We start from the raw sequence: 26,904 nt of genomic DNA, 5'->3' as shown, positions 1-26,904 counted from the left end.
ATGTTATATTCTCAATGTTTTAGCCTGTTTAGCCTGCATGAGTATTTTTTCGAATTTGAGAATCTAATAGTTGAACTCAGCAACTTATATGGAATTTCAAACTATATATAAGTTACTAAGTTAGATTGCTTTCATTTCGTTAATCATGACCAAACAGAATTGTTAACACTCTATTATTCTTAGTTGTAATCGCTTGTAGTAAAAACTGAATCTTCAACCACTAGACGACTGTTACCAACCAACACCTTTATCGCTTAAGCCAAATGTATCTAAATTTAGTGTGTATTTTAGGAGCTTTAAACGTAATCATGTATAGATATGTAATATTACATATAAATATGTGTGTGTATGATATATATATATATATATATATATATATATATATATATATATATATATATATATATATATATATATATCACCACCATTGAATCGTAAACGCCTCGACATTTTAAATAAAAACAGCTGTTGTTGAAGACGCGGATGATGATGCATTTCACAGATTATTAAAAAAAAAAAAAAAAATGAATAAACTAAACGAATCCAACGAAGACAATTTTCACCACCGTTGCATTGTAAACGTCTCTAAAAGGTTTAAGGATTCTCTGAAAAACAATTTGAAAATACTGGAGATGGATGCACATGACTAGGAAGCCCAAGGGAAAGATCGATCACTGTGGAGAAAACCATCGGAGAAAGTTGTAAGATTTTTGAGGAGCAGCGTGTAAATTTTGTTGTCTTAAAGCGTGTTTTAAGGAAGCAGGACAGAAATACAATGTCAGAGAAATTATAACAGGAACCGAAGTGCATTGTATGTGGTAGATACTTTTCTTCAAAAGCTGGTTTTGTAAATCATCTGAAATCAAACAATCAAAGACACTAACGGCTGTGTTATAAGGAGGCTTTTACAGCACATCCGGAAACACGAAGTTGTCATATTTGTGGTCTAATCTGCAAATCTACATTGGTCTGACACGACATTAGAGGATTCACAATATTATCAAGCGATCATCTTTACAAAAAGGAAAGTTTTATGTCACATATGTGTACTTTCATGTAGGACTAAAGCTGGATTAAAAAGTCACTTACGTGTACACAGACGCAGATCACAAGTGAAATGATAGCAAACTTGTGTGTGTGTGTACTAGCAAGCCGCCCGGCGTTGCTCAGTCATAAAATATGCTTTAATAATAATAATAAATAATATGTAATAATAATTTCAAAAGTTTAAAAAAAAAAATGACTTTGTTGCCATCAGCTGGAATTGAAACCAAATATTCAGCTCTTTAGGCTTAGAAGTTATTTAGCATTTCACTCTTCATTGTTACTGTCTGAGGTAGCGCTAGATGAATAAAAATTAAGCGACTTCAAGCTAAAAATGTATATGTATGCATGCTCATAAGTTAGGCGTCTTACTCTTGCTAAGGTAACTTCTTTTTTTCAATTTTGACTCTGTAGTAGCTATTTTTATGGCTAAATAAACAAATCGAATTTGTTCCACAGGTCCAAATCTCCTATATATCGAGTTTTAAGTCTGAGGACCAAATATTCAGGGAGGAGTTTGGTAGAGACAGTTCACACACACACACACACACACACACACACACACACACACACACACACACACCAATAGGGTCATATATATATATATATATATATATATATATATATATATATATATATATATATAAAAACGTGTGTTAGAACGTTTTCATCCTAAATTCTACACATTTATGCACAATATAGAAACTATGCGTAAAAAGAATTAAGTGTCATCTTTATATATAAAAGACAAAAGGCTGCGCACGTTTTTGTATGTTCAGCAAAGACCTTTTCAACAGAGTGTTACTATGTTTTAGAACTTTTTATATACTCCCTAGATCATAATATCTACGATTTGCGGACGCACGTTGTATCTACATTTATTTACATCGACTTTTATAAAAGCCATGCTATTCCTTCCTCTCGCGCATTTGTTCACTTTTTTCATATAAAAGTGAAACTGAATTGACAGCGAAGGCAGCTTTCCGGCCTTTCGTCCTAGGACATCCAGAAAGCAATCAGCTTTGATCAACCTGTCATATCAGGCAATTGCTATTCATTTGGACACTCACTTTTTGTGGGGAGCTGGTTTTCCTCAACATCGTGAGAAAATAAATTAAACTGTGAAAGCTGAACTGGCCTCCAGCCAACGGTTGTTTCTGCAAGTCAACTTTTTGATTGACATCGATAAATTCCAACGCTTTTCACTTCCTATGTCTTTCTAGTGCAGCGGTAAGATCTCACGTTTTCTTTCACTTTTTTTCCCCACTTTCGGCTTCATCACGGGTTCGAAACAGTTTTTGTTTTTCTTTTACACCTACAAACACCCGGGTAATGCCAGGTACTCCCGCTAGTAGTTAAATATAACCAAGTATCTAATAAGAAACCATAAAAAATGAATAATTAATGAAAGCTTGCTTTTCAAAGGAATATGCAAATTAGTTAACCTTCATGAAGTCACTCACATATACATCATTGAGTATATCAACAGGTCCTTTTAATAATTGTTAAAAAAAAAAGTAGGCTTTTAATATCAATGTCAGAGCGAGAAAAACTCAACTTTGTAGGTATACCTAGGGGTGACCCGACGTTACCCGATATTGAATGATCAACAAATGTTTCACACTCCCATATTTTTATTGTCATCGAAATCAATGAAATCGCACATTTTCAACCCAATCGAATGATTGCCTGTTCTACTTGGGAACTCATCATGGTGCACTGGGAAGAAGCTTCACATGCCTCCCCGCAGTGACTTAGTTCACAACCCATTTTAGTCTACATTGCACTGTAGAGAAACTACTGTTGATTTTATTAGATTATTTTTTATATATAATGGCTTGAATTAAAATTTAAAATACAAAAGTCAAGTATCATACTTTAATTGTGCTCTAAACAGAAACATTCATTCCGAAAGCGACCTTGTCATATTAAAGAAGCTATTAATGACTTTTTATGAATTTAGTAATAAAACTTCTAAAATCCACTTGTGATGTTAGGCTGTGTAATGTGTAAACTGTGGTCAAAATCGTGTTTCTTTTTTGATCAGGTTAATTTGATTATCGATTATTGATACTTATTAGAAACATTCAGATACAAAATCTAAGAACATTGCCAAGCACATAAATACATTTTATGTGTTAATTTCATAAAAATCGACCCAGCCGTTAAGGAGCCCATAGGGAATGAACTCACACTCACACACAGTTCGTTTTATATAATAGTAGAAAGAGATAAAGAAAGATATAGTATGTCAGCTTTATTAAAATACTAGCATGCTGCCCGATGTTGCCCGGTTGTAAAATACACTTAAATATATTTTAATTCATGCAGATTACGTGTTCATTATTATAGAAACAATTCTCTATTGATTATTATATTGAACCTAATATGTAGTAGTGAGATCAAAAGAAAAAAAAATGTGATATAGGTGCCATCAGCTAAAATCAAAACTAATACATACACCTCTTCACCCTCATTCTTTAGCCTCTAAGCAACGCTCATATGCACACACACACACACACACACACACACACACACACACACACACACACACACACACACACACATATATATGTAAATGAAGTAGTTATATATAACTACTTCATTTACTCACATAAACCTAATATACGAAAGTATAGATTTATGTGTAAACTTTAAGTATTTACTTCAAAAGTGCTCAATACGTAGGTAGAGCTAGTTAGTAATTTATAAAATATATATTCAGTGTAGCTTAATCGCCATATATATTTTATAAATTACTATATATATATATATTAGTGACCTAGCAAGGTCACAGGGGAAACAACTGAATAATGTAGGAGAGACAACCGAAGCAGCAAAACCGAAGCTGCTTGCCAGGACTATAAAAACAAATGTAGGCAAATTTGGGCATATTTTATTGGTTTGAAAATATAGGTTCTTTTTTACTAATTGTCAACTTCTGCTCCACCATCTAGCATGCTTTGAATCGATCTGTTGCGTCCACCATTTGAAAAGGGGCATTTTTTTCCAAAATTAATAATGGTTATATTCGCAGGCATAACAAGACATTTTTATCTAATACAACTGAATAAATATATATATATATATATATATATTTATATATATATATACATATATGTATATACTTGTTGATTTGTAAATCGCCACTTGTTCTCGTCTTTTTTACCAACAACGACTATATTTCATTCCTAGCACTGTGATAGCCTTCTAAATCTCTACTATATATATATATATATGCGTAGATCATCGTATAACGATTAGATCACTGTCTGTCTGGCGTAAATGAACACTTGGAATTAAGATGTTTAAAATTCAACGTTATTTCAAGCGGTTAATGGTAGCCGAATGGATTAGGTCTCCGCTAATCGAGCCAGAGATGTCTCGTGATGCGGGGTCCGAATCGTTCGACTGGTAGTAATCGTGACACCTTGCACTGAAGATTCCCGAAAGGATGAAACACTAGTGTCTGTAGGTATTTAATTATTATAGTAAAAAATAATTATATATATATATATATATATATATATATATATATATATATATATATATATATATAAGGGTGAGGGATTAGTAATTGTAAAATTATCAATCAAGTTTTCATAGGAGGCAACATAATAAGATCATTTTATATGTACGATCGTTTCAGAAACAATATCCTTTTATTCATTCGATATTTACAAATAAAATAAAATATTTCTGGATATCGTCTGCTTATCAGCATAAATGGAAGGGGAGGGGAGAGAAGACACCAAATTTGAACCAGATTATTGAAGTAAATATAGTTTGTGAACCTAGAATAAAATATTTAAAAAATTTTAAGTGGAATTTAATTCTTTTGTTTATATGATTAATATTAAGTATGTGTCTATGTGATACAATTAAACTATTGTGTAATAATTTTTTTTTCTAGCAGGACCTGTGGAAATTCCACAGGGGACTTATTCATATGTAATATATTGATGTTGGCATTCTGTAGATGTTCAGCGTAAATGGAGATGTTCTGATATTATTGTAGCTTTTTTGTTAAAACTGCAAAAGTATTTATCTAAGCTAGCACAAACGCCCGGCAAATCCCGGTCATAAAGTACACTTAAATATATTTTAATTCTTGCAGATTTTGTATATATGATTATAGAGTTAATGTTCTATCGATTTTTATATATTATAAAGTTGCACTTTCAAAAATAAACAAGGCCAATAGCCATTAGTCGCGTGCTCTCGTGTAATGAATGAATGAATGTGTGACTGTAGGATTGACATGAAATTCTTAAAGATAAACTAAAATGACCGAAAAATGGGCTGAAATGACTTAAATAAATAAAAAGTAAATGACTTAGAATGACTTTAATGAACTTAAGGATGAATTGAATGACCTTAAGAATGACTTGAATGCTTAAAAAATAACTGGAATCCTTCAAAAACAACTTGAATGATATGGAGAATGACTTGAATCGCTTTGAGACTGACTGGTTTTAAAGTGGGTGATCATTTTACATTAAATTAATACAGAAAAGTGATCCCCCACTTTATATCACAAAGTTACAAACATAAGTACAGCATGTAGTAAGAACAGATACTACACTTTGATCTTTGGGTATTTATTTGCTCCCCCACAAAGCAAATTAGGCACAAGGCCGATTTTTAATGTGAGGAATGAAGGGGCAAAGAGGACCATTCCCGCGGAGTAGGGGAGCTGGATAGTGACAATTTGTATGAAGGGTTCCCCCTACATTGACAAAGGTCTTATATGTGGGGTTGGTATTTATTTGCTCCCCCACCGAGAAAATTAGGCACACGGCCGATTTTTAATGTGAGGAGTGAAGGGGAAATGGGGACCAACTCCCCAGGGAGTAGGGAAGCTAGATAGTGACAATTGGTATGAAGAGTTGCCCCTACATTGACCAAGGTCTTATATGTGGGGTTGCCCCCACAAATGGTCTTTGCTTGTGTATCTGCCAGAACAGATACTACACTTTGAGATATTAAATCCTTTATTCATGTTAAAATTACAGTGAAAATCAACAATGAACAAAAAACTTAGGCACATGGCCAACTCAAAAGAGGGGATTGTGGGGGCCGTTGGTCATCCTTGTCACTCCAGAACTAAACAAAATCAAAAGTTTCTCCCAGCTAGTATCTTCTTTCACCATAATACCACATTCACCCTTTCGTCCTATTTAACTCCCAATTTTTAAAACATTTTTTATTGACGTATAAAAACAAAAAAAGATGACAACAAAAATGGTATAATAATTCATTTGTGTTGAGGGCGGGGGGGGGGAAAGAAAAAACAAAAGGTGATTAGTAGGACCCTCCCAACCCCGTCTAGTTGATAGACTGCCCGTTCCACTAGGTTTGTAAAAGGAACCTTGCTTCTGTGGATCAGTCTCTAAGTGGGGATGCCCTCTAGATGGGGGTGAATGGAGAAAAGAAAATTTTGTGGGTAAGGTATGGGGGTTAGTTTGTATTTCTTTCTCTCCAAGATGGGTGAAATTTAGAGGAAGGGGCGAAAACAAAAATTGCAAGTAGGAGGGGGTGGGGATCTTGGAGGCTTCCTAATCGGGGAGGGATGGAACACACACTCAGCTAGCTGAGAGGCTACTTGTTTAATTTTACTTTAGGGAACTGCACGTTCCACACCTTCTATCACATTGTCATATGGTCACCCATTTTAGTACTGACCAGGCTCAACATTGCTTAACTTTGGTGATCTAATGGGAACCGGTGTGTCATCGTGATTATGCCGTATATCAATTGAAAAAAAAGTTTATAAACATAGGAAGTAATTAAGCTGATTGTCAACCACAACAAATATGGGCATATATAATATTAACAACATTAATATTTATAAATGTTTTGCATTAACAATCTTGATAGATGCTGACATTTTCATTTATGTTGATATGAAAATCAGGTTATAAGCAACGTAAAGCCACCTAAGGTTTTGTGCAAGCCTGTTACTGAAAGTAGTTCAAACTCCGAATCGTCCCTTCGTTTTTTTTGTTTTGTTTTTTAATTATATAAAACGGTTTTCCATCACGTAATAATGTAAACACTATTTTTTATTGTGAAGCGATTTATTGAAATTAAAATAAACAAAAACAAGCAAATTATCGAAAATTATAAAAAAAAAAAAAAAATAGCAAAATTAGTCTTTATTTGTATATAACTAGCAGGGAGGGGCGGTTTTGTAAAATACGCTTAAATATAATATTTTAATTTGTCTAGATTTCGTATATATTATTACAGGGTCGTAATTTAAAAAAAAAAACAGTATTTGGGTGCCATTAGCTAGAATCAAAACTGAAACTGTAGTTCAAAGCTGGTGACGTTACCATTCTACTAATGTGACACACATATAAACTGATTAAAAATTAAGAAATAAAAATAAACTAAACTGAATGTACAAAATGTATAACACTTTTTTCAATTTTGACTCAGTTTTACCCCTTTAAAAACTATTTTAATTGGCTAAAGACCATAAAAGCACAGGCCATAAAAAATCCAATCATTTGAGACCCCTCGCACTGCTCTGTAACTTTAAGTTTCAGAAAAGGTAGAGTTTGAAAATATGGAGATAAACAGCCTTTTATATATTCGATTCATAGTTGGAAAAATTTTCAAATTTTCACCAGTATGGGTAAATAGCTCCACTGCCTTGTGGTTGCCTTGGGAAAGGCAAAGTTTAAGAGAGTAAACCCTGACAAAAAATCCGGTTTGGAGTCCCAATAGGCAGTTGGTGAAGTACTGTAACAACTTTTCAGCAGCTCCTACAGCTGTGCTCGCTCCAACCGTATTGGCTTGCTTTTCCATCAGACTTTGTCCATAACGCTGAGACCCTGGTAATTGGGCAAACTTAGGTCTCCTTATCACTCGTCCAGGCCTGCATCTAGAGAACCAACTCCAACTTTGCACTGTTTCGTGACAGCTGATGCTACAGTGCACCAGACTAAATGAAGATCGCCATTGACTTATTAGACAGAAAGTTGCCATCATATAATTGCAATATGTTTATGATATGACAGGTTTTTCTTAAATAAAGCTTTTAAAAAAATCAATCTCTTTATTTGCACTTTGTTATTAAAATATGTTTATCAAACGAGTTTTTTGATCAAACATTATAAAAAAAAGTATGCAATAAAGAATATTTCCCAAATAATTGTCTTTGATAAGAAAAGATTCCAAAAAATTGTTTCCAATCAACAAATCTTAATAGAAAATAAGAAAATCGTGGCTCAGTACTTGGAAAAATCAATTGTAAAAACAATATTCTCCTGAAAGTTGAAGGATCAACTCTCAATGTAGGCGACCGAGAACTACAATTGCGAATTATTTAGGACACCTATCTAGATGGAGCAAGAGCATGCTACCCCGTGAAGTAAATAAAGGGTTCCACTCGAAATTCCGTCCAAATTCCCACGTTCGATACGATACACCTGAAGAAGGTCGGAAATTACATCGACTGAAATGTGAAAATAACACTCAAGATTAGAATAGTAGTCTGAAGAATCCAAATAATATAACAATATTATAAAATAAGAAAAGATTGCATAGAAAATTAAAAAAAAAATCTTAATAGTAAGTAAGGACATGAATGCAGAGGTGAGAAAAAAGAAAACAAAAAAAATACAGAAGGTTCTGAGTCCTCATCAATTCCAGTAACAGGCTCGCACAAACCTCCAGGTGACTTTAGTTGACTATAACCAAAAATCGTCCTCATCACAGCACTCATTCATCATAACCAGCATATCAACGAATATCCATTTTTTTCATAGAAAATTTGCCTATTATCACAGTAACTTGTTTACTGACCCCACTCAGTTTTTACGTGTGAGAGTTTTCTGGGTTTTTGAACGCAGAAAGGGAACATAAATCTCGAAATAAATTCTTGGCATTTAATCGTCGTTTTGTGCATTCTTGGTGTACCTTGAAATCTTCTAGTTTCGGGTCAACGCTGTGGATAACAACGAGCCTCATTAGTAAAGCGCTTATGTCTGTAATATTAGCTTTCTACTTGACTGAATTAATACTCTTCTAAATAATCAAATCAGCTGCATTTGTTGCAAGCATTCATTCTTTTATTCTGTGATCAAATAGTTTCTCTCCAGAAAACATTTTTCATCTCTCTCTATTCTATCTGCTATATATCTTTCAGTCGTTTATTTTCTTTCTCTTTCTATTCTTTCTAATTTCTTTCTATCCATATATTCTATTTTCTATCTTTTTTTTTTTTTTACATAGACGTCACCACTTATCAAGGCCGATAGGCCACTCAAGGATAAGGGTTAAAGAGTGTAGAGTAGTCAAAAGGACAATATATAAATCGATAGTAATGGAAGTTCGGTAAATTTGTTAACTTAAGTGGAACGGCTCATCAGAAACTTGTTCACGTTGGACTTGAAGACAACCATATTATAGACAGCTGGAAAGCAGGAAAACGGAAGACAATTCCACAGGCGTGCAGTTCTAAGGAAGAAGCTTTGATCATGGAATCTATGTTTAGGTTTAGGTACATCTTCTCATGTATCTATCTACGAGGGGCGTGCAATAAGTAATGTCCCTGACCCACTTCCCATAGCAGTAGAGCAACGAAACTTGGCACCGTTATTAGTCTTTCTCTACATAGGAACCACCCAGAGTTATGCATTTCTCCCATCGTTTGATGCAGCTCTGGAGACCGTTTTTGTAGAACACCCCAAGTTGGTCCTCCAACCACGACATGACTTCAGAAATCAAGGCTGCATCATCTGGGAAACGCTTTCCTTTCAAAAACAACTTCGTGGCTGGGAAGAGGTGAAAGTCAGAGGGTGCAAGGTCAGAAGAGTAAGGAGGATGGGGAAGGATTTCATAACCACATGCCCATGCTTCTGATCTGGCGACATGCGAGTTGTGGACCGGAGCGTTGTCCTGCAGGAGGAGGGTACCTTTTCTGATCTTGTCCTGCCTCTTGATTTTGATAGCTTCTCTTAATTTCCTCAAAAGTGAAGCATAATAGGCTCCTGTAATTGTGGTACCTTTGCCAGGAAATCTGTCGTCACTACTCCGTCCTGGTCCCAGAAGACTGTGAGCATGACCTTGCCAGTGGAGGGCTGCACCCTTGCCTTCTTTGAAGGTGGCGAGTCCAAGTGCTTCCACTGCATTGATTGGGCTTTGGTCTCTGGATCATAGTGATGGATCCAGGTTTCATCCTGTGTAATCAGTCTTTTGAAAAACTTTGACTCATCTTCTTGGCACATTTCCAAATTCATCCTCGAGCACTTGATGCGTTCTCGCTTCTGGAATGGTGTGAGCAACCTAGGAATCCATCTGGCAGACACCTTATGCATATGTAAATGGTCATGAATGATAGTTTCCACAGACCATGTACTAATCTTGACATCTTGGGCTATTGACGGACAGATGCCTCATCAATGGCAGAAGGGGGGCGACCAGGTCTGGGAGCTGTTTCCACAGACTTCCGGCCATGTTTGAATTCACGATGCCAGCGTTTTACAAGGTCATATGATGGGGCATTATCACCATAAGTTTCTTTCATTTCATCAAAAGTCTCCTGTGGTGTGCGCCCTTTCAAATACAAAAACCGGATCACTGCTCGACATTCAACAGGCTCCATTTCACACCTGACTCAGTTCAAACACCTGTAAAACAGAAACCACAATTAGTTCAGAGCTGTTATTTGCCACATAACCGGTAGAGATATAAATCATTGCACATGAAAGGACTTGTCCTGCCTTGATAGAGTTCAAAATAGACTTTGTAGTCTCGTAGGAGATATCCTTTTCTCTTCCCTGCAACCTCTATCTCACAGAAGAGATGTTGCGAGTTTGTCTCTGCTGTATCGTTATTTTCATGGAAAGTGTTCAACTGAGCTTCAGTCTATGGTCCCGTCTTGCCAAACTTTCACAAGAAACACTCGTCTAGCTAAACACACTATCAATAATTCCCCTCACTCGTTATCTATGCCTAAACCTAAATATAGATTCCATGAATAAAGCTTCTTTTTTAGAACTACACGCCTGTGGAATTGTCTTCCGTTTTACTGCTTTCCAGCTGACTACAATATGGTTGTCTTCAAGTCTAACATAAACAAGTTCTTGATGAGCCGTCCCACTTGTTAACAAATTTACCGAATTCCCATTACTAAAGATTACTATATTGTCCAATTTCTACTGTACACTCTTTAACTGTTATCCTTGAGTAGTCTCTTGGTCTTGATAAGTGGTGATTCCTATGTAAAAAAAAATCTATCGGTCTATTCATCTATTCCATCAATCCCGTCTTATCTTCTTCTCTCTTTTTTTTTAATCTTCTATATTCTTTCTTATATTTTTTCTAGTCCATCTTCTATCTTCTGTCGTTTCTATCTTTCTTTTTCTTTTTTTATTCTATCTATTGTTCTCTTCTCTATCTCTTCTCTTCTTTTCCCTTCTTTTTTTTATTAATAAAATAGGATTGATTATTCCCTTATGAAAAGAAACATAATAGCTTAGCACACACAGACGCCACATATAAAATAATTATGATCAGATTACTATCCATTATCGTATGTAGGTTTTGCACATATTTGCAATCGCATTCATCCGTTATAAAAAAATCCTATCTCAATTCCTAAGAGCATCACAACCCAAATTGCGTCTTAGTAAACAGGGATAGCACAAACTTTTCTTCCTAATTATTTTCTTCTCTCACTAGTGCCCGGGAATTCTCCAAATTGTCTGCAAATTTTACTCCTTCACCGCCCGTATTTGAGTTTTCGAAAGATACATTTGACGTTTACTTTTTCGTTTTTAGTTCTTGAAATAGTTATCTCTCCCTTCCAAAAGTCCGTCTAACCAAATTGCCGTGATTCTCGGTATAATGGAATAGTGGTTTCCGGTATTTTTTTTTTTTTTTTTTGGAACGCTTAAAAACATAAGATGGCGCCATTCAAATATTTTATTTATTTTTTATTTATTACATTTTCACCCCAAACAAGGCACATTGCCACTTTGGCGTAGGGGGCTACTATCAGGGGAAACAACTACTGGGGTACTATTTAGGGATTTGGGCAGCAAGATGTTGGTTCACGTTGCACTTGAACTTCTGCATGTCAGTACAGTTGGGGAAGCAGTGACCTGGAATGGAATTCCAAAGTCTAGCGGTTCTGGGGAAGAAACTACTGGAATAGAAAGATCTTTTACATCTAGGGATCTCTACAGTGTGGGGGTGGGATTTTGCAGCTTGTCGGATCTGTCGAGGGTGTTCACGTCGTGGGGGCACAAGAACTGACCAATATTTTCTTGCGGGTTGTTCATGTCTTCTTGTAATAAATATCCTAACTATTTTAACCATGCTCTTCTTTAAAACTTTCTGAATCTTTGAGATGAGGATTTATAAATAATATTATATGGATTATTCAGGCTAATGTTCTCATCTTGAGTGTTATTTTCACAACGTTTCCACCAATGTCACCTCCGACCTTCTTCAGGTTTATCTTTTCAAACTCAGTAATCTTTCTGTTAAATTCGGGAATATACGGAATTTCAAATGAACACCCTTTATTTAATCCACGGGAGTAGTATACTTTTGTGTTGTCAATTACGATTGGGTAGATATCTTAAGTAATTCGCAATTGTATTTTAAATGTCGCCCACACTGGTGGTTCAATTTTCAACCTCCAGACGAGTGTAACTTTACAACTGAATTTATCAAGTACTTTACCCATTACGTCAAGGATCTTTGCAAACTATATATAAATTCGTATTTCTGTCTGTTTGTTTGTTTACAATTTGATTAATATATACAATAGGTCCGTTAGTATAACATTTCATTTATTTCTATATATAGTATGATTCTTTAAAAAAATATACGATTAAGAGGTCACCTCATTTGTTTATTATATTAAGGAAAATCAATTGTACTAAATAGCTGTATGTTAGTTTAAGTTTCTAGCGAAAGAGTTGTTTTAAGTGATCTCAACTCTAAATAACAATTATATTGATAATATATTTATTTAAATTTATTTGGAATTATTACTTCTGATATCGATTTTTTTTATGAAACGAGTAGTTATTTCGCCTGCTGGTTTTTTTTATACGTTCCGAAGTTCGAAAGATAAAAAAAAACTCTTCCCAAATAAATTAATTTGGTAATCGCAAGACGTTTCTAGCGTGAAAAAATAATTTCGTGTAGACAGATGTTTAGCTTTATTTTTAAATATTCGATACTCTTGCATAATTTGACCCGGATTTTCGGAAATTCCCGTCAAGCATGGATCGGGCGAGACCGGCAATCATCGGTTGAAGCCGAGCGTTGTAACAGACGCTGTAAAAACAAGTAATTTTATTTTATACTAGCTTTACCCTGCCACGCGTTGTTGTGGCTCAATTTGGTGTAATGTAAAAGTCTAATAAAAAGAGAAAATGAATGTTTCTTATATTCTTAGTACAGCAATCGACTCCCACAAAAAAAAAAAACGAAAAATGCGGAAATGTAAGAAGTGGTACTCTTGCAGTACGTAATGGTTAGATATTTTAGTGTTTTTATTTAATGTAAAATGCTTAATCATCTCGAAGAACACAGTGTTTATGTGTGTACTTGGAGAAGACAAACGTTCGCGGGCTCTGTTGAATATGTTAACTTTTGGTAAATAAGTTAAAAACTATCTAAAACAGTGTCATATTTTTTTTTTAGTTTGAACTGACTTTCGCGAACGTAACGTAACAAGCAGTTGTATGTTTGAAAGATACAGGTATAAACTGTTTTTCGAGCCGACAAAACGTTACATTAAATAGAAAGGGTTTAACGGAAAAGTTGTGGGAAACTCAGTATGTAGCAAATGTGATTTCGTTAATGAAGAAGAAGCATTCATAAATGTTAATTTAAACATGTACAGAATTGTTTAGCAAAGAAGAAGCAATAATAATTTTCTCATCTTAATCGAACCTTTATCTGGTTTATTTTGTTTATTTTTCAATTTGAATGCAAACGATCTAAATATGTAAATAATAAAATTAAATAGTAAATGCTCATAGTTAAAATCGTCGGTTAGAGTCGTCCAAACCGGGAGTAAGAACCGAGTAGTCGCGTAGTTAATGATATTGTTTTTGGTTTTGATTTTCAAGTATAATGCAAGTAATTTCACGATATGGTTGCGTTGTAATAGTAATTTGTACAAAAGGAGATGTTAGTTTTAAAAAAAATTGTGTAGTTGAAAGCAGTAATAAATGAAGCTCATAGTAAGATTCTGCGGTTGGAGTCGTCAAAACCGGAAGTATAAACTTAGTAGTCTTGCAGTGTGCGTCTTACGGAAGAAAGAAATGAAAAACAAAACAATCTAATCTTAATCGGACGTTTAGTGCGTTTATTTATTTATTTTTTTGGTTTTGTTTCTTAATTAAAATGCAAGTAATATCACGGTATCGTTGCATTCGAATAATAAATGGTAGCTAAGAAATTGTTTATGTAATAAGTTTTTAGTGGGAAAGGCTAAAAGATAATGTTAATCGGACCGTAATTCTTTTTTTATAGGAGAGAAGCGAAAAAAATAGATAAAAAGGTAAAAAAATGGCTTTAATAACGTTTTACGATTCCAAACCGGTGTTTATTCCTACTGTTCCTTGTGGACGCGTTCTCAGCAGTGTTAAGTGGTAGCAGGAGTAGTAGGAATTTAATAGAGAGAAAAGATTTTAAAACTTCCATTGATTCTAACCGGTTTTGGCAGTGAACTCTCACCAGGAAAAATATAGGAATGGACGGTTATCGAGGAAGTGTAAGGGTAATAGGCCTATAGCACACCTCAGATAATGTGCTGCAGTTTGTGCACATTACATTTGCATGAAATGTCTTGATTTTTAATCCTATTAAGGTCAAACTCACACGGGAAAAATGAGTTCATTTTATTTATATAGATAGAAGAAGAAAGAAGATCGATAGAAGATGGATAGATAGATAGATAGAAGAATAGAAAGGAAGATAGAAAAGATAGATAGAAGAGAAAAAAAGAGATAGAGAAAAAGAGTTCATTTTATTTATATAGAGAAGAGAAAAAAAAAAAAAATATATATATATATATATATATATATATATATATATATATTTATTTTAAAGAAAATACGTAAAAATATGTTTACGAAAAGCGTAAATTGTTAGATGAAAGTATAGGAAAAAATTTAGTTTTTTTCTTCAAAAAAACTTAATATTTTTTATTTTTATTTATTTATTTATTTTTTACGGCTGTTCATTGCCGGTGGAAGAACTTTCTCGAGATAAGGATATTTCCTTAGGAATCTTTTACTTCACAGTCGACTGTTGAACGGCCATCGATAGCAAAGAGGGAGGAGATAGGGTAAAGGAAATGTGTAAGTGTGCTCCGATATAATACCATATTCCCTTCGCATATTTTTAAGGTTAGCCATTTCGGACGCCCATAAATAAAGTATTTTTACTATTGTTAGAATCTTACCTGGTGGCGAAGGTATCACGAACTTCTTTTTTGGGGCGATTATATTTATATGTTTTTATCTGTTCTTTTATTTTTGAAATTGTTGTGTGTGTGTGTGGGGGGATCGACGTTACCTACGGTGAAAATGATTAATATTCTTAGTATAGTAGGTGTTTAAAACGAAACTTTATGTCGACCTGGGCAACGCCGGGTACCCATGCTAGTTCTAATATGAATTTTAGAAAGCTATTTTCGTTTTTAGATGTACACCGTCACTACTCATAACTATATATCAGTATTTATTACTATATATATATATATATATATATATATATATATATATATATATATATATATATATTGACACAATTATTTATAATTTATACTTATTATTGCCTCTTTAAGAAATAAATTATCAGAGTTGAACACTGGCTGGTAAATTTAAAAGTCAATCAATTGGCCTTGTGTATGAGATCGTGACTTCCTATTACTTGATCACTCTAAGATTGTCTGTTTAAACGTTGACCTTCATTAATGTTTAAATTTCCATTAATTTTGTGGCGATGAACAGTGGCCCTGGGGTATGTTCCTTGCTAATGGATTCAAAAGATGCTTTGTGGTGAGGTTCAAATCCTTCGATCAGCGTTGATCATCATCTCCTGTACTGATGATTTTGTAATCAGGTATTAAAAATAATTATAATTTTCTATAGTTATTATTTTTTACTACATATTTTACTATGTACATATTTTTATCTATTATTTATAATTAATGGTTTCTATATTGCGTTAAATTTTATAGCAGGTCTTCTTTGAGACATGCGTATACAAACTGATAATGTCATTGAGCATTCCAAACCTGACATAATTTTTCTAAACAAAAACAAGAGAACTTGTTCAATCATTGACAAAGCTTTCCCTTTCGATAGCAGAGTGCAAGACAAAGACATAAAAAAATAAATATCGAGATCTGAAGCGGAATTAGTCAGACTATAGAAATGTAAAGAAGTCAACGTGATTCCCATTGTAATTGGAACGCTTTGAACCATAACAGAAAATCCACTATAAATGGCTTAATCAGATTGACGAGACAATGTTTTTCCAATTTTGCAAAAAGCTTGCCTGTTAGGAGCAGCTAAAGTGTTAAGGTACAGCTTGAACGTCTAAAATCAAAGGAATTGACCTAATGTTTTACAAAAAAAAAAAAAAAAAGAAATGCAACTAAAACATCCAAAAGTTGAGACTACTAAAAAACTGGAAAAAGATGACATGAAAATTCGTGAAGCATTCGAGATTTTTAAGCTACCCCTCCTCCCCCGCCCCGAAAAATGGAGTATTGGTATCACCTGGGGCCACACCTAATAGTTGGGAAGAGTCAAAGAGGATAGAAAGATCAAGAATACAGATGCACTAACCAGACCTCCACTTGTCGAGTGCAGAGAGAACTGGGATTCTCGAGAGGCTTATTGCCACCGAAATTCCAATGAAAACCAATGATCATTGCCAGCAAAAGGTCAATGACAAGCAGTTGTCGTGATGATGCAAATTGATTAGCAAAGGTTATCACAAGAGGTGGAGAGTACTGGAAATTTAGGGAGACTTGTTGTCACCCAGACTCTAGGGAATATTACTGTTTATTGTCAGTGAATAATGTTTGATGATGACTTGTGTGAGAACTCCAAGTAAGTACAAGTAATCATATTTCTCGAAAGATTAATAGAGCTGTAAAAGATTTAATGATGTTTAGAGATTTAGAGAAAGGGTTACCTGTTCTGCTGTACTGTTTGACTTTGGATCAAATTGATACAAGCCAAAAGTGATTTGACGATGTCCTGATGAGGCGTCTAAGTTAAACGTGCCTGTGCATCCTTCATACTGACCCTAGAAGTGAAAGACATACAAAAAAGAAACGGATGTTAGGGCTAGGAAATGAACAATAAACTATCTTCATTAAGTCAAAATTGCATCCCTATCGTCTTATCCAAAACGAATTTGATATTTAGAGTGCAGCAATCGTCCCATACTTTAATGTGGGCTAACTATGTTTTCAACCTATATAATACTAGCAGAGAGACTCGACATTGCCCGGGATTGAATGATAATCAACAAATATTCCACACTTCCAATATTTTTATTGTCATCAAAATCGGTCAAATTGCCCGTTCGTCAATCAAATCCAAAAATTGCCTGCTCTAGTCTAGAGTTTAAATTAAAGTTTAAAATGCAAAAGTCAAGTATCATGATTCATTTGTGCTCCAAACAGAAACATTAATTTCGAATGCGCCTGTCTCATCAAAGAACCTGCTGTTGATTTTATACATTAGGCCCTTCTGTTTATGTTGTGATGAAACTTCTCAAATGCACATGTGATGTTAGACTGTATAAAGGTGTTAATTGTGATCAAAATCGAACTATTTCTTCTTTAATGGGATTTTTTCGATTATTGATTTTAGATACTTATTGGGGGTAATCCGATACAACACCTATATAAGAACTCTCCCAGACACATAAAGTACATTTGTGTGAAATTTTATAAATCAGCCCAGCCGTTTTGGAGTTCATAATGAACAAACTCACACAAAGTATCTTTTATATCTAAAAGTTCTGCTTATTCCTTTATTTAATCTGTACATTATATTTTAAAACGGCCAAATACAATTTTTGCAGGCCAAACTTAAAAAAAAAAATGTCAAATTCGCAAAATTTGGCTTGAAAAGGGTCAATCTGGCAACCTTGAACAAAAATATGAGTGACCTCCCTTTGATGCAGCGTCATTTTCGATATCATTATAATAATATATAAGCATTCTTGTAATGGTGTGAGAAAAGAACTCATAGTAATTTTAATGTACAGTAGTTCTTTATCGAAGAAACAGTTCAGCAAAATGTTACACTAAAAAGGAAACATTCAAAAGAAACAGAGTAAAAATTAAAGAATATTGTTTGCCAAGAGATGACTGAAGGAGTTGATTAAAGACTGTCTCTTACAACATGATTTTATAATTTGTATTGAACTATGTAGCACAATATAACTTTCTCAGTATTTATTAGTACTTAATTAATCTCACTTGGATCAGTTCTATATTTAAAATACAATGGGCATTGTTTCCGTAGAAATGTTAATAAACTCATAGTTGCTTCATGTTATTATTTTTTTGTGCAAAAGCACTAATTTTTTGCGCTATGCCAGAAAAATATCAGCTTTATCAAAACATACTTGTTGATTAAATATAGTTTTCATCACGGGTCCTGCTAGTTCATTAATATTGTATAAAATTTTATATTTATATAAACATGTAGCTCACTGCTAAAACCTTGAGGTGTGTGTTAAGTAAAATCCTTTCTTAAGCTTAGTGATTTGCAAGTGCTGTAATTTCCACAAAAAAATCTTAGCTTCTATTTAGCACATCATTATCAAAGATAAAAGGGAAGGGAAAGAAAGAAAAAAATATTTATAAAAAGTAAACAATTGCAACGCAGGGCATTTTCCGTTGGGTTGCTTTTTCGCCTTATTCAGCAAAAAAAAAAAAAAAAAAAATGCTCTAAAATCAACTACAATTACCAAGCAATATTCTCTGTTTTTATTACTAAATTAAATTAATAAAAATTAAAACTTCAAAGAATTTTATTTTACAAAATCACTTTTAAAATGAGATATATTTTAACAACTTTGTATGTGAGTTTCTTAGTTTTTGTTTACTTCCTTAGTTTTATTGATAGTTTACAACTATATCCCTATTTGTCATTTGTTATTGCCATGTTCTGAGTAAAAATAATAGCACTAATAATAATTATCAATTATTTTTATTATTGGGTGATTCAAGTCTATTGATCTAATTCATCAGCCTCTCTATTTTAAATCTTTAATTAGTAGTAATAATCATAGAAATAGTTGTCGTCGTTCTTACTAACGTTGTATACTTTGATGCAACTTTTTATTATTTCGTTTATTTCACACCAATTAACACAGCGAGCTGTCTGTCAGTACACCGCACCAGAAAACTCATACGTAAACCTCACTGGCACAGCGACAATTTTTATAAAGTTCGACTTTTGAAAGGAGTAGCAAGAGAGAGAGCAGACTGACGCGTTCGTCGAACGTAACTTGCTCATCAGCACCGTGGTTGTCTGTATTTTCTTCTCTTTTTGTCCTCCCGTTCCTTCTATGCATTTGTGTCCGTGACGCCAGGTTCAGAAATGCTGATGCGACTATGTTATATCTCAAAGGGTGAAATATAATTGCAAAAGTGTATTCTCCCCCTTGTGAAATGCTGGAAGGACGCGCCTGGCAGCGCGATTTGAAAATCAGAGTAGTTTTTTTTATCCGTGTTAGAAGCGACGACTGAAATTTGAATTTAAAAAATACGTATGGAATACTTTTGAAGCCAAATTATAATGCAAAATTATGAAAGTAAAAAAGTATTTATTTTTAAGATATATTTCGAAATAACATTCTCTTGACAGTATTATATATATATATATATATATATATATATATATATATATATATATATATATATATATATAGTATTTTTAAAATAAATATTAACAATTATTTTTTATATCAACAATTACTAGTGTTTGATGCAGGAAGTGATAATTATTGTTGGTTATGAAATTCGAACCTCAAGGCAACCTACACTTAATACACGAACTGAAGTAGAGTTAGTGTCTATAACTGTCATATCAGCGGGTATTCTTAGTATACAGCCAGAGAGTATTATATATATATATATATATATATATATATATATATATATATATATATATATATATATATAAACTCTTGAAATATGTGTGAGACACAATCACTTTGTGAAACTTTTTCCTGAAAGATAAAACATGTCCAAATATAAGCGAGAAATATTATTTTATTACCAACCTTAACTGCTTCCTGCATGAATTTTAGAGTCGGTGTTATGTCTTTCAGTTTGCATCCACTTATTGGGCAGCAAATATTCCGATGCTCAGAAAAGTCGGCAGAAATATTTTCCATCTGTGTGATGACTTTGTTTATCAGCATGATGCTGTCGTAGAGGTAGACTTCGTATAACTGAAAGGAAACAAAAAAAAAAGAACTTTAATAAACGGTAATTCTAAGATTTAGCCTTTACAGCAGTTGAGAAAAAAATAAGAATAAATGAAATATTTTCATGAAATTTAATATTTTATCGAGTAGAAACTGATAATAAATATCTATTCCACATAATCTGTTGCCATTTAACAGGATTCTTTCTTTTTTCAAAGGAAAATAAAATAAAACTGCTATATATATATATATATATATGTGTGTGTGTGTGTGTGTGTGTGTGTGTGTGTGTGTGTGTGTGTGTGTGTGTGTGTGTGTACAGAATGGGACGGTAAATTTGTCGCTCTAAAGATAACAACACTACAGCTTTATTTTAAAGCTTTTATTGAACAAATCAATTCAGATGACTTGATTATGTAGTAGAGCTGTTATTTATTCAATGTAGCCGCCTTCAGTCTCAATAACCACCTTGATACAGGTCTGGAACTGGAAACATGCATTTTCCACAAATGCCGGCAAGTACTCGGCGAATACTCCGCAGATGGCTGCGATCAAGCTGGCTTTGATGTTGTCAGAGGTCATGTTGGTGATGTTCTCCACATATGACCAAACGAAATAGTTCAGTGGGTCCAGGTCGCAGGAAGAAGGGGGGCAGTGAGAGAGAGGTAGAAATTTATAGTATTCCTTCTGAAGTCAAGCCTGGGTCTCTTTTAACTTGTGGGCTGGCATCAAGCCTTGCTACCATACCCAGGGTCTGCTAGCGGCCACCTAATTGCACCAGGGAATCACCACACACTTCAGCACATTCAGGTAAACTTTGGTGTCGACTTTCAAGCCGACTTCGAAAATGTGAGGTGGCATTATGTGGTCCTCACTTGAAACCACATGAAAGACCATAGCCGTGGCTGAACACTTCATTGGGCTTGGCCCTCAAGCATTAAACCGTCTGGATTTGCATTTTGAATGTGCTGGCAATGATCCTGTTGTCATAACTTGGATTGGTAGAGAGCATGAGTTGTACAGCAGTGCATCTCCGATCTTGCTGAAACATTGTCACTTTCAGACATGTCTTGACCAACTAGTAGATAGTCTGCAACACAAACAGAAAACCGGTTTTCATCAAATGGAAATGGAATCATGTCATCTTTTCTAGGGCGAAAATCTTATTCCATATGTGGGTGTGTGCATATACATATATTTATCTACATATTCATTATTACATTAAAGGAACTTTGTCTCTGTGTGTATTTGAGTTCGTTCTCTATGGACTCAAAAACGGCTGGGTCGATTTTTATGAAATTTCACATGAAAGTACTTTGTGCCTGGCAGTTTTGTATCGGAATGTCATCGATAAGTATTGATAATCAAAATAATGCGATCAAAGAAGGAACAGGCGATTTTGACCAAAGTTAACACCTTACACAGCCTTTTCTTATTGTTGTTTCACCCCAAACAAGGCAAAGTGCTACTTAGTCGCGAGGGGCAACTATTGGGACCAGATTTTCAGGGATACTATTTATGAAATTGGACAGTGAGATATCGGTTCACATTACACTTGAATTTCTGCATGTCAGTACAGTCAGAGAAGCAGGGGCCCGAGATGAAATTTTAAAGTGCAGCAGAGAGAAAAAGCTATTCGAGTAGAAGGTTTTATGGTACCTAGGGATGTCTACAGTGTAGGTGTGGGATTTTTCAGCTTGTCTGGCTTGTCATCAAGGAGGTATTAGTGCTTTGAGTTTGTCAACGCTTTTGTCATTGGAATACTTGTAAAACAGAGACAAGGATGCCACGTTTCGATGATGGGATAGAGGTTGGAGTTTAGTTGATAGTTCAAGACCTATTTGGTTGGTGACTCTTTTTTGAACCCTGTATAAGAACGAGAGACTAGTGGCAGATTCACCAGCCCAGATGTGGCAACAATACTCTATGCATGGACGAACCATGGCCTTGAGATACAGGATACTCTCAAGCGTGAACAGCCTTTTAGCATGGTAGAGAGAACCCACTTTCCTTGCAGCAGCCTTGGCAATTGCCTCAATGTATTTGTTCCAATTCATGTTGTCTGTGAATGTTAACCCTAGGAGCTTGAGGGAAGTACTTTCAGGCAGTGTATCATTAGCTATGGTAATCAGTGGTTGAGAAGGTTTCCTTAAATATGTGTCTATTAGTTTTACCCTCAAGTCTGTTATAGAGTGTAGTGTCATCAGCAAATATTTCCATCTCAGAGAAAATTTATGTATATCAGGAATAATAAAGGTTCAAGGATTGTCCCCTGTGGCACATCGGCATTTATATCATGTTTTTTAGATGTATGACCATCGAGGACAACCTGCATTTTTCTCTCATCTAAGGATTTGATTATGTCAATATATGTCCATATGATTGGATTTTCATGAGAACACCATCGTGCCAAACCCTGTGAAATACCTTAGATATGTCTAGGGATACTGACTTAGTTTCTTCTGCCTTACTCAGTGCTTGGTATATACGTTCAGAGATTATAGTTAGGATATCTGTAGCAGAACGGGTTTGTCTAAATCCATACTGTCTGTCGGATAAAAGTTTATTGTCTGTAAGATTGCGGACTAGTGCTTGATTGATTAAGGACTCAAAGATTTTGGTGAAGAGAGGGAGGAGGCTAATGGAGTGATAATTGAGTGGGGCAGTTCTTTTGCCAAAATTCTTGTAAACTGGTACAACAGAAGCAATTTTCCAACAGTTGAGAAAGCAACATTTGTTAAGGCATTTATTGTAGAGCTTGGAGAGAACTGGAGCAACCTCAGCAGAGCATTTTTGTAGTTATATAGCAGGGACAAAATCAGGCCTACATGCCTTCGAGGTGTCTAGATTTATTATGGCATCACGAACAAGGGATAGGGTGATTTTTAGGTCATCTGCTGTGGCTACTGTCTGCAAAGGGAATTTGGGAGGGGTGGCCTGCTGAGTCTAAAGTGTAGTTTAAGGCAAAACGTTGGGCAAGCAGATTTGCCTTTTCAGTTGCTGTGCAAACTTTCAAGGTTGTTGGATAGTGGGGAAAGTGTCAATTGTCTATTATTTACTACACTGTTATGAATTAAAATCACGAGTTCCTAGTTTCTGCGACGATGCATTTTCTGATGACTTCAAAATGCCTTCTCTTGGCTGCGGCTATTTTCCTCTTATAATTATTTCTAGCTTCTACAAACTTTTGCCTATTTGTATTGGACTTAAGTCAGATAAGCATGTGGAATGCATGCTGCTTTTGAGTGATAACAGTTGCACAATCATGTGGTTTGATAAATGTAGAAATATGTGCTTCTGTTGCTGCTTTGAACCAGTCAGTAGTCTCATTAGCGCACTATACCACAGGAATTGTACTCCATGCAGCATCTCTATGATCCCTTATAGTAACTTGTTTTGAGTAATGACTTTTCAGCTTTGGGTCGAGAGGTTAGGGTGATTTCTACGATTCTCACAATGTGATCGGGATTCCGGAGTGGGCTATGGGCATTTGTTACACAATCTTTGCAAACTGTGGTCAGAAATAGATCTAGAAGTGAGGTTTGTTGGTCCTGACGACGAGCACCTGCCATGGAAATAGCGATAAAACAAAGACAGGCTTGCAACGTCTCTTCTGTGAGAGAGAGGTTGCAGGGAAGAGAAAATGGCATCCCCCACTAAACCACGAAGTCTATTTTGTACTCTGTCAAGGCAGGATAGGCTGTTTTTAGCAGCTCCTACCCAGATGTGGCAGCAGTACTCCATCCTTGGACGTACTTGGCTTTTATACAGATAGAGAATTGCATCAGTAGTGAGATATCTTCTGGAGCGGTAGAAGGATCCCACCATTTTCCCAGCTTCCCTGGCAACAGATTTGATGTACGTATTCCATTTTAGATCAGGAGTAAAGGTCAAACCCAGAAGCTTGTCAAGACATGGAGCCTCTCACAGACGAGAGCCATCCATTTCAACTGATGCCAGATGGGGATCAGAGCGTTGATGATGTAAAGATAGAAGCTTGGTTTTGGATGCATTAAAAGTGACCAGCCACCTCTTCCCCCATTGTACCATGTGCTCAAGATCAGAAGAGAGAGAATTAGAGAGAACTTTGTCATTTACAGCCTTTGATGTGTTGCCATAGATGGTCGTGTCATTAGCATAGATGTCAACGAATGATTTAAGTATGTGTTTTGGGAGATCATTGATGTAGATCAGGAAGAGAGTTGGACCCAGGATGGACCCCTGAGGGACTCCAGCATTAATACTGTGGGCCTCTGATTTCTTCCCATCAACCACTACTCTTATGAACCTATCGGAGAGAAATGATTTAATGATTGAGAAAACATTTCCAGTAATACCGTAGCTGAAAATCTTGTGAAGTAGGCCCTTATGCCATACCTTATCGAAGGCCTTCGATATGTCAAGAGCAATTGCCCTAGAAAGGAAGCCTTTGTCAAGAGATTCACTAATCCTGTGTGATATAACCATTAGCACATCTGCTGTAGATCTTGCAGAGCGGAAACCATATTGCGTGTCACTAAGAAGGTTGTTTCTGTTGAGGTGGTTGACTACTTCTTTATTTAATATGGATTCCAACAACTTACTCATGACACACAGGAGACTTATTGGTCTGTACTGAGAGGAGATGACTTTTTACCTGAATTCTTTAATACAGGGCATACTGATGAGGTTTTCCAGGGTGTTGGAAAGCACTTCTCCTTAAGGCAACGCTTAAACAGTTTTGTAAGTATAGGGGCAAGTTCTGGTTGGAGCTTTTTCAGCACTATAACTGGAATGCCATCAGGGCCAGTTGCTTTACTGGAATCAAGGTTCTTGATCAGCTTGGCGACCTCATGCACAGATATTTGTATGTTGCATAGCATGTTGTCTGTTATAGGAGGAAATACAGGGAGTTGATGGTCATTGTCGCATAGGGTAGAATTAGCTGCAAAGTTCTTGGCAAATAGTCTGGCCTTGTGTGATGCTGACGAGATGACGTCAGGTCCATTGATGATATTTGGGATAGAATGCACACTTCTGTTGAAGATCCTGTTTGCTATTTGCCAGAACTGGTGGGAACCAAGCCGCTGCTCAGCTACTTTGGATTTAACAGACTGAGCATATAGTTCTCTTGCATGTTTTATTACTCTTTTACAGTGGTTGCTGGCAGTCCTGAAAGCAGCTTTAGTCTCAGTACATCTATTACGTTGGTAGCTATAGAAAAAGTGATTTCTGTGTGGCAGCAGCACATTCGGGGGAGAACCATGGCTGGCTGTTAGGTTTTTGTTGGAATTTTTTGGATGGTATGAATCGGGCTATGCATATTATTAACCATTCAGTCAGGTCTGATACAAAGAGGACACATCCTTTTTAAACATGGAATGCAAAGGTAAATCAGATATGAATGTACGGAAGCTATCCCAGTCAGCCATAGAGTATCGATATACAGTACGGTGGAGACTTATTACATTTCATTTTTATCTTAACTGCTACAACAGAGTGGTCAGAGGATTCCAGAGGAGATAGAACAGAACATGAACACAGCTCAGGGGAAGTTGTGAGGAAAAGGTCTAGAAGGCTTGCATATTGACCGGGTGTATCAGGCACATGGGTGGGTTCGTGAACAATCTGAGTGAGGTCATAGGCAATGGACAAATCGTGACAAAACCTCCCCTCGTCATCGGTTTTATATGACAAGGGCGCATTTGAAACGAATGTTTTTGTTTAGAGCACTGTTGAACTATGATATGTAACATTTTCATTTTAAACTTAAATTCAAGCCATTATATATATATAAAAAATAATTTTATAAAATCAACAATAGGTTCTCTACAGTACACTGTAGACTACAATGTATTGTGACCTAAGACACTGCAAGAGGCATGTGGGCTTTCTCCCGGTGCACCGCAATGGGCCCCCAACTAGACTAGGCAATTAATCAATTAAATTGAAAAATGGTCGGTTTCACCGATTCTGATGACAATAAAAATATGGGAATGTGAAACATTCGTTGATCATCATTCAATCCCAATTAATGTCGGGTCACCCTGATAGTGTGTGTGTGTATATATATATATATATATATATATATATATATATAAAACAAAAAGTGGAATATCTTTATTGCTAAAACAAAACAAAAAAGATATCAATCTATTTCTTCAAATACTTCTTTCTTTTAGCAACCAAGTTAAAAGAAATGTACAGTATAAATCTCACCTATCTGTTTAAATGTATGTATGTATGTTTGTATGTCTGCTTAAAACTTTTGACAGAAGCGACAGATTTGCATAAGATCGATATCATTTTGAAGCTCGGCCCTTCGGACGACAAATATTGAAAAATGGGCCAAAAACATTAATTCCTTCACCCTCAATTGGACCCTTTTCTACAGGGAGGGGTCGCTTTTTTCGCCGATATTTTCGAAAG

The 26,904-nt window shown here is 35.3% G+C and overlaps 1 protein-coding gene and 1 long non-coding RNA gene across 2 annotated transcripts in view; one reads left to right on the top strand and one right to left on the bottom strand.

The window, feature by feature from the left end:
- LOC145293098 (ionotropic receptor 25a-like) overlaps positions 1–26,904 on the bottom strand; it is a 322,383-nt gene that overhangs the window by 92,209 nt on the left and 203,270 nt on the right. The window contains exons 7-8 of the mRNA XM_080139474.1: positions 20,350–20,520; positions 17,236–17,349 (exon numbers count right to left, since the gene is read on the bottom strand). Of these exons, the coding sequence (XP_079995600.1) occupies positions 17,236–17,349; positions 20,350–20,520 (285 nt within the window). The remainder of the gene's footprint in view (positions 1–17,235; positions 17,350–20,349; positions 20,521–26,904) is intronic.
- The window catches only part of LOC145293099 (uncharacterized), a 199,416-nt gene that overhangs the window by 135,685 nt on the left and 36,827 nt on the right, over positions 1–26,904 (top strand). The window lies entirely within an intron of this gene.

Source organism: Euprymna scolopes, chromosome 14, assembly GCF_053919585.1.
Source record: "Euprymna scolopes isolate OS-2025 chromosome 14, ASM5391958v1, whole genome shotgun sequence".
NCBI classification, from domain to species: Eukaryota; Metazoa; Mollusca; class Cephalopoda; order Sepiida; family Sepiolidae; genus Euprymna; species Euprymna scolopes.
This window is presented reverse-complemented; position numbering and strand designations above follow the sequence as displayed.